This window comes from Amblyomma maculatum, chromosome 1 (genome assembly GCF_055883805.1).
Source record: "Amblyomma maculatum isolate TAMU_Amacu chromosome 1, ASM5588380v1, whole genome shotgun sequence".
NCBI classification, from domain to species: domain Eukaryota; kingdom Metazoa; phylum Arthropoda; class Arachnida; order Ixodida; family Ixodidae; genus Amblyomma; species Amblyomma maculatum.
In genome coordinates this window covers 132,821,151-132,829,843 of record NC_139344.1, presented here as the reverse complement: position 1 = coordinate 132,829,843, position 8,693 = coordinate 132,821,151, and the positions used below count along the sequence as shown (strand labels likewise).

At 44.1% G+C, this 8,693-nt stretch overlaps 1 protein-coding gene across 1 annotated transcript; it reads right to left on the bottom strand.

The window, feature by feature from the left end:
• Positions 1-1,206: 1,206 nt before the first annotated feature.
• On the bottom strand, positions 1,207-7,988 carry LOC146203955 (antimicrobial peptide microplusin-like). The gene is made up of 5 exons (XM_084586008.1): positions 7,831-7,988; positions 3,944-4,005; positions 3,241-3,336; positions 2,123-2,149; positions 1,207-1,328 (listed from the first exon to the last, which is right to left on the bottom strand). Exons 1-5 carry the CDS (start codon positions 7,916-7,918, stop codon positions 1,266-1,268), a joined length of 336 nt encoding a protein of 111 aa, XP_084442134.1. The 5' UTR covers positions 7,919-7,988; the 3' UTR covers positions 1,207-1,265.
• Positions 7,989-8,693: the final 705 nt, after the last annotated feature.

Sequence of the window (8,693 nt, the reverse complement as noted above, 5' to 3'; positions counted from 1 at the left end):
TTTGTGCATGCCTGACGAAAGACAAAAGGTTCCACTGGCATTGGCGGATGATGACTAACTCCAGGTACTACATGTATACAGGCGAGAATGCATGGCTTCAGGCGCCAGGGTGGCACGTTGAGGCTATGCTGACTAAGCCCGCCGCGGAGACAGTGTCTGAGGTACCGGTCGTTGCGACACCAAAGCATGTCACAATGTCGCAGGACCAAGCATCACCCCATGTCATGCCATCATATATAGGCCACCACAGGCATAGTTCTTGGCTTCGCAAGTTTCAGGGAAGCAGGTAGCAGGAGGGGGCGGCAGAGTTCCGTGAGAACACATTAAAGTGCCGACGGGAAAGAACGCAGAGAAACAGCTATATTGCTTTAATGAACTTAGCGTGCGTTCGAACAGCAAAAGGGTAGAGTGTGTGCGACACATTATTAAAAGGGAGTTTTGTTGTCTTCATCTGAAGAAAGGGTTTCAACTACAGTCAATGTTGTGTGGTGGGACGCATGATTCAGCGGGCCAATTCCTTTTGCCGAGGTCACTGTGCCTATAGCGATTTTTAAATATCTTCATTATTTTTTATTCTGTGCGTTTTGTGGGAAAGCGATCAGTGCATCAAAAATTGAAGTGCGTGCCACAAGAACTGATCACGTGGAGGCTATGTTTGTTGGGTGTTAGTTTAATGCGGGCTTGACCTCAGTGTTTCAAACTGAACCCAGGAGACCAGTCCGCTGTTTTGGGGCTAGCTTTAGACGCTGTCTGCAGACATGCCGGGGTGGAATTATTTCCCTGTTAACCAGTTCCACCTTGTTTGCGTCTCTGATCAATACGATATAAATGTTTAAATCTTCTTTACATGATTCAGTTATTCTCGTCATTTCTCACGGGTGATAGCCCCCGGTTATACCTCTGGTGAAGGAAATCTCGAAGTCATCATAACGTCCTTTACGGCGCACCCCTGGTTGAAGGAAAGAATGATCTCCGTAACATTACTACTATATTGACCTACTTTTGGAGATGTGTTGTCATGCAGGCAGCATTAGGCAGCACGAAATGGACAGGGACGACAGAGAAGAAACATTAACGACAAGACAGGTTAGGTCAGCTCCTGTCCTCTCGTCTATGCTTCTTCGTTGCCATCCCTGATTTCTTCGCGTTGACTAATATTCCACTCTGATTCACAATCAACTCGAATTAAGGAAGATCAAAACAGGATTTTGCTATAATATGTTTATTGCCAATGAAGTTTATCGAAGCTATTACGTCTAGTTAAGCTAGTGGTGAGCTCCGTCGCGACAGGTGACGACGGCGTTGCGGAGGGCCAGCTTCTCGTTATCCTGAAGGCAAAGAAAGGGAGATAATCCAGAGAAGAAAACACCAAAAATGCATTCAGTTCACGTCTTTCTTCATCTTCCTTATATGATTAGAGAAAATGATTACGATACTAGCGCTAGGGGCGTGGCTTCTGAAAATACATCCGAGCTTTTGAGCCCAGCGAAGAAGTGCTGTATTGTTTAATAGATGTACAAGCAATTTTTTACGGCTGACGTAGAAAGAGGGCTGAGGCTAACATCTTTAAGAGCTGCCTTTGAGACATTATAACGCGACAGCTGCAGAAAATACTGCATTGGGTGTCGTAAGCGAAAAATCACGGACACGACTCAGTCGGCTTGGTCATAGTTTTATACTTGACAGGTGGAATGGTAGCGTACTTATTGGTCGCCGAGTTGTACGACGTCACGAGACCTTAACCGATTAATGATTAAGCTAGTAGCAAAGCTAATACACGAAAAGTGGGATTCGTAATGGGAGCGGCGGACAGGAGCTATTAACGCTATAACGTAATTCCCTCAAATGAGCATCTTAAGTGCCCCCTTAATTTTTTTTTCTGTAGTATTCATATCGCATGCATCACAAATAGCATGCTTTCTAAAAATAATAATACCTTTATTTGTTCGCCTAACTTTTGTGATTAGGCAAAAAGGTTCAGACAGTTACTGGCTGCTGCCGTTTGGTTTCCATTTTGCTTGTTAGCATTGCTCATTATTTTCCAGTTATCGACGTGGTAGTTCTTTATGGCGTCCATGTGTGCCTAAATTTATATTATACACACAGGGATAACTGCACTTACCTCGAAAAAGTCGTTACCAGAGTGCTCCTGAAAGGAGAGAGGACAAAAGTTGCACGTTAATCTGAGCATTTTGTACACGCTATGCCGTGTAGCCTGAGATTACAACACCACTCTCCCTGGGCCCGTCTTTATTAACGACCTTCAGGTTCTTTTTCCTAAAACGTGCTAACTCATGTTCTTTCTTTTTTTAGAAAAAACACGAATAACGATAAAGTAATGAATCTATAACTATAGCGCAAGGTGAGGTCTTTTTTTGTCTCTCCTCGTTTCCTTCATTTTTTTTTTTTTTTTTTTTTGCTGAGCTTAAAATAATTATAAGCAGCCAGCTATATATATAGTACACCAAGATCATTATAGATGGTCTACTCCATTTAGAGCTTAGAATATATAGTGAAAGTACGAGTCTTATCTCGCCCTCAATCTCACAGTTCGTGCTCTCACGCGTGGGTGATTTCTTTCTTGCCCACACTGAGCGCTTTGCACGTCCTCGTGCAAATCTGTTCGATTTTCTTCGCACCTAAACGGAGTGTGCGATTGAACTTGTACAGAACAAATTCTAGCGAACGGTCGGCGGCCGGCCGTTCGCATCGGTATCGGAGGCTACCGCGTATCGACGCCGCCGCCTGTGAAAGCTGCGAATAAAGCCGGCCTAGTACGTGTGCTCGTTATTTTGGGGTCTGTAGCTGGGGGTCTGTGGAACGCGAAATGAAATAGACTACAAACATTCCTGTCGTGTCATTTCTTCCAGCTTTATTACCGTTTGAGTATCACCTGCTTCGAATAGAATGTCAATGTTGGCCGTTGCTGCTTATAAAAACATTTTTTTTATTCGTGCCGGTCGTCTTGGAAGATATGGGACCTACTATCTCCATCAGTGTAGTCATTCTTTGTTCTGCTACAAATTGCTCTCGTAAGCGCACTTAAGCTCATGTATATATCGTTCTCGCCTAAAACTGGAGAAACTTGCAATAGCAGAAAATAGCTTTTTTGATTAAAAAAAAAATCACTCTTTAAATCTCAAATAACGGGCATAAAAAATAGTATGCCAATCTTTTGGTCGGCTTTTTGACGGAAAGAGAAAAAAAAATTAAGAAATTGCGTTGGAAGGCTCCGCTTACCAGTGTGCCATTGTTCCGCTCGCATATTTTCACGAAAACGCAGTGAAGGTCCTCACATTGAAGGCGCTCCTTCACTGCTTGCAGTTTCGTCGTTGTCTAGGGAGAGAGAAAAAAAGAAACAATTTTGGATTTATATTCATTATTAAACAAAAGTGCTTTTGGTCAAACTTGTGAACTTGACCGATATTGTTCGGCAGAAAATTGGCTGTAAACTGTATACTTTTAAACTTAGAACTTTGGGCATGCAATTATGACGATCTTTTCCCACGCATCTGATCGACATGAGGCGCGTGTGAGACGAATAATTTTACGGGCATGCTAAAAATTAAATTAACTTCAGCTATACTCAGGGCGTGTAAACTAGTGCACAGGTGCATGGTGCCTGACATTCGTGTGTGCTTATGACAAATATTTGGACTGCGTCGCAGTAATAAGTCGCATACTTCTTAGTTGTGGTCATGCGGTAATGGCGCTGTCTCACCGTCGTTACTTCATTATTGCTACGACGAATTTTCCGCGCTTTAGAGATCGATATCGCCATTGCAGGCGTCTTACTGATAGCACCTTAGATTCGCATATTAAGGACAAAACTCTGGTTTGTCGTAAATTTCAAGATTTTCTTTACGTAATGGCAGTAAACCAAGTCGATCTTTTAGCCCTTTTTGGCAAACTACCTCTCAAGAGATGCGTACTAAAGGCTCACCGGTTCATCGAGGTTCCCTCGGATGCATTCGACAAGTGCGCGTTGTGCGTCGCCTTCCAAAGCTGCGAACGAAAAAAAAAAAAAAAAGAAACAATTTTATAGCAAGTCTTGTGTAGGCGATCTACGCATATCAATGAGAAAACCTTGGCATCGTTTTACGCAATAAAGAATGGGGAAAAAAAACCTTACGTTGAAATAGCGGATCTACTAGCATGGAGTTCATTCCATTTGCATTTTAACTGATTTCAGGCTGGAGGCATGGTCGAAAGAGGTATAGCGTCAAACCAGGTTTATAAAGTCATTTGTGGTAATAATTTTAAATTCAATTCATGAACCGCGCACCGCATAATTGAAGTTTCAAATGAGAGCAAGATATGCTCAGAACATTGTATAGTTGTAGGTCGATGGGTGCCTACAGACGAGTATACGATCGTCTGACGAGGACCTAAGGCTCCCTCACTCATCAAAGCGGTTTATTAAACACTGAGGACCAGATGCACGGTAGTTCAAAGAAAGACTTAACAGACGCGGATGGGACTCAGCTTGCTCTCCTCTTTTTTAGTTCCATAACACCACTAAAATTCGTTTGCATAGCATTCTGGGGACCATTTAAGTAACCAATCAGAAAGAAGGATGATGATGATGATGATGATGATGATGATGATGATGACGATAAGGGGTGCATTGTTTTGCTCTTGGCCCAAGGGAACCTTAGGCCAAAGAGCTGCAAGCAAAAGGTTTCAGGTCGACGCAGGCTAAAATAATTAGGTGAAGTTTGTATACAGGTTAAAATCAGGTCTGTGAGTGTAGGGTTCGGTAGAAGCAAGTTAATGCATAAATCATAGTGCGTCTCAGCGGTGTATGAGCCAGATGAAATTCGCTACTGAAGTGGTGCATAGCGCCCGAGGATGAGGTCAAAATATGTTGCATAACAAAAATGAAACCAGGCAATCTCAGCCACATTCTTGCTTGAACGAGAAGGACGAGACATATCTGAAAGCTAAAGCTAAGCTAAGCGTTCTCAACATTGGGGAGGGGCTGGAGTAGCTTAGAATAATAGCTCTCCTGCAGAAAGCCCAAACGAGTTAAAAATTTAAATACCCTACTCATCGAAAACATGCAGTAATCGCTGAAATGTATAAAGAGTGCGTTGATATTTTAAATATGTACAGTTCTGGAAAATTTAGCCGTTTTTCTGTCTGCAACATCGGGCACATGATTAGCGTGTTGACAACGAGAAATGACCTGCTTAAAGCCAACCAGATAATGTTCTCTTAAATTACAAGGAAGAATGGCATACCAGTGCTTACGAAGCCGATACGTGCGTCTGCATGAGGTTACAGCACACTGGACAAACGTATGCACAAGCGCACTTCTCTAATAAAAACAACACGAGAGCGCATCTGAGGCCCCTAGCACAGAACTAGCCGCGAGCTCCCTTCCCTGCAAGTTTTCTGGGGCACCTGTCCCTTTATTTACCGCCAACTATGCCCGTCTTCCAAAACACAAAGGGCTTGCATGTCGGCGCCACTTTTCGGTAACAGTGCGACCCTATAAAGTCTCGAGAAGGCACTGCCGCCTACCAGTCGCTCCATCTGTAAAAAATTCGCTATATTTATTTTAAGACCTCCAGTCTCCCGGCGAAAGAGTGACGGCAGCGCTATATGAATCGGTTACAAGAACAAAAAAATGAATAGGACAACATCGCTGACGCGGAGGAGTGAGGCCGCAAACCTAAGTTGCATTGACGCGCTCGCGGAGAGTAACAGCAGCCAATTTCGCATCTTGAGTACACCGTCGTGGAATGGTTACCAAGGACGCCCTGGACTATAGCCTCCGTGCGTATAGGTGTTACGTTGAGCTTGTTACCTGCATTTTCTGATTCTCAACCAGGCTCTTCACCTGTAACCTGTAACTGCCTCATTTAACATCTTAAGCAGGTCATTCGCACGAGAAGGCACATGCTAATTGCCCATTACTGTTTGAATCTAATAGGATCCATACATATATATGATGGCTTCCAAAATGAGTTTCACCTTATTTCACATTTTGTGCTACATTTTAATTGTTGGCTGATCAACTATATCTCCTTTTAATTTGTACAAACAATATAACCGAATTAATAATTCAAACTTCCATTTATACCGGATAAGTTGCCTGTCGAGCATATTTTTTTGTTTTGTTTTAACAGCGGTATGCTGGACACAAGTTGTAAGTAAGATCCAAGAAAATGGTATCAAGACATAAAATGTAGACAAAGTGGCTAAGCGAAGTGGCGGGAGAATAACGACAAGCATTGTAAACTCATAGACACTGCGGACTTTTCCATATAATTTAGTAAGCTGGCGACCCATAATATGGACGCATTGTGAACTGTTACGGTATAGTGCATGGTAGCGGTGTCTTAAGTACCAAAGCGACATCTGCTATGATAGGAGTCGAAGTGGAGGGCTCTGGTAATATTGGATAACTGGAGTTCTTTAACGTGTACTGACATTGCACAGTAAATTAACGCCTCGCATTTTGCTTCCAACGAAATGCAGCTTCCAAGGTGGAGATCGAACCCGTGTCTTCAGGTTCAGGGGCCCAGCACCACAGCCACTCAGTTACCGTAGTTGGCACCACTGCTAGTACTTAAAACAGAGGATAACCCCATCGGCAATCTTTGCAAATCTAAAGAACTCCGAGATCATTAATCAGCAAGTGGGAAAGGGAAAACGCATTTTGCTCCAAAGTTTACTGGGTCCAGGACATACTGATCTCATCACATTACCGTAAAATTCTGAGCAAGCGCCCCACCCGTGAAAGCAGCCACTCCCCATTAACTTCACGGCTAAGTTCCTAAATACTTTCTCTCTCTCTCTCTTTCTCCCTCTCGCTCACGCGCCATACCTCGCCGCTTCCTACCGTTAGCACGCACTTCACCCAGGCAACACTGCCAGCCCCACCCAACTCAGTGTAAATGCTCAAAAACACCTAACACACAAACGGGAGCCGTACGGCGCTGACCCCCCGGATACAGCATATGGCCAAAGGCAGGCGTCGCCGCATCGAGGGAAAGAGCATCGCTAACGTATTTAAATTGCGTCGAGGGAGCGGTGGCGGGCGGCGCTCGGTTTTTGTCGGGGGCGCAGCGTAGCGAGAACACTCGGCGATGCGGCGCGCACTTCTAATTAAGATCAGCTCGCTCAGAGATAAATAAAATTTTGAATCCATGCGTAATGCGCTGAATTGTTTTCTGGTGAGAAATTTTGTCGTCGTCATCTTGAACATGAGTTGCGGTGTCGTTCGGAGAAAACGTGTCCCCTCCCCTTCCCCTCCACTTTTATGGTACTTTCTGCGTGTGAAGGGGGGGGGGGGGAGGGGTAGGAGGGGGGGTTCTTGCCCAGTATTTCACGATATATGGAATAATATGCTATTAATTGCTGATGCAAGGTAAATCCTTAGACCATGCTCTAAACGAGAATTTGATGTTAGTAATCGAGTATGCAGACAGGGATAAATCGCTAAGAATTTCGTACAAAGAAACCACGATAGCTGCCTGTCGGAAGGTCGGATAGAGAGTCTAATAAAAATGTTATTATTAATTTCATAAGCAACAATAACACGTGGTCTCAAGAAAGCTTGAAGAATCGCAAGAGTAGTCTCGCTTAGCTTAGCGTGCTTAGCCCTGGATCTTGACTACAGCACCAGTTTGTGTTCAGTGCGCTCTACAGTTATTTTGCGAACGGCTCTGAGATACACAGTCTGAGTGGAATGTACTAAGTTTTGCGAAAAAAAAAATTATGTGAAGCAATGAGACTTATAGCAACATGCACCACTTAGCCAGCGTGACAAACGCCGCAGAGAGAAGTGTAGCCCGTGAGCAAAGAAACACTAATGCATACCACAGACGGATTGTGGGCGATGGTGGTCCGCAGAAGCCAGGCCTAGCAGGCCGACCAGCATAAGACTAACCAGCATTTTCGAATGCATCGCTTCGGTGGAGAGATGAGTCCGCACTGTGCTTCTGTGCTAACGCGTCCTACCGCAAGACCAAGAACTGCTTATAAAGCGACTGGCCACTCCTAATCTCGTGCGTTTCTGTCGCTCACCTGAAGTTCCGCGATAACAGAAGTAAGTCCTTGTGTGATTCGGCTTCGCCGGCTTGTGGAATCGCAAAAAAAAAAAAAAAGAGAGAGAGAGAGAGAGAGAGAGAGAGAGAGGGAGAAGTAAGAGAGGGAGAGGGGGGGGGGGGGACGTTTCTCTCTCGTGCTTGGCAAGACAGGATGCACGCGCTTCACTTTGTAAGCCAGCAGAAGAGGAGAGTGTTGTTATCCCATATTCATTTAGGTGAACGAAACAGTTCAGTCAAGAGGAGTCAACTCAGAGAAACATAACGAAACATTACTCCCTATTGTGCGCATTTATGTCATAATGTTCCTTGATACGATTATGCTGTGCACTTAGATTTCCTGCTTACGCGACCTAAGAATTTTTATAAGTCTAGTGATGCTTAAGTAAGCAACACACTTTACGAAAAGCGACAAGATCACTGATGCGTGTATTTGAAAGTCGCCCACGGCTGCAAGAGTTGTATGCAAGGTAGAGTGTCAACAGACACATTATTGAAATGCAGTTTTGACGAACGTCATACGTAGCCCAAAATCTGGAATATCTTTCTTTTTATTTTTTTGTGCGTTTGAACTAGTAGTTGTACCTCAGGAACAATTGTCCTGCCAGGCACTTCTGATCCAGTAAGCTTCAGTGA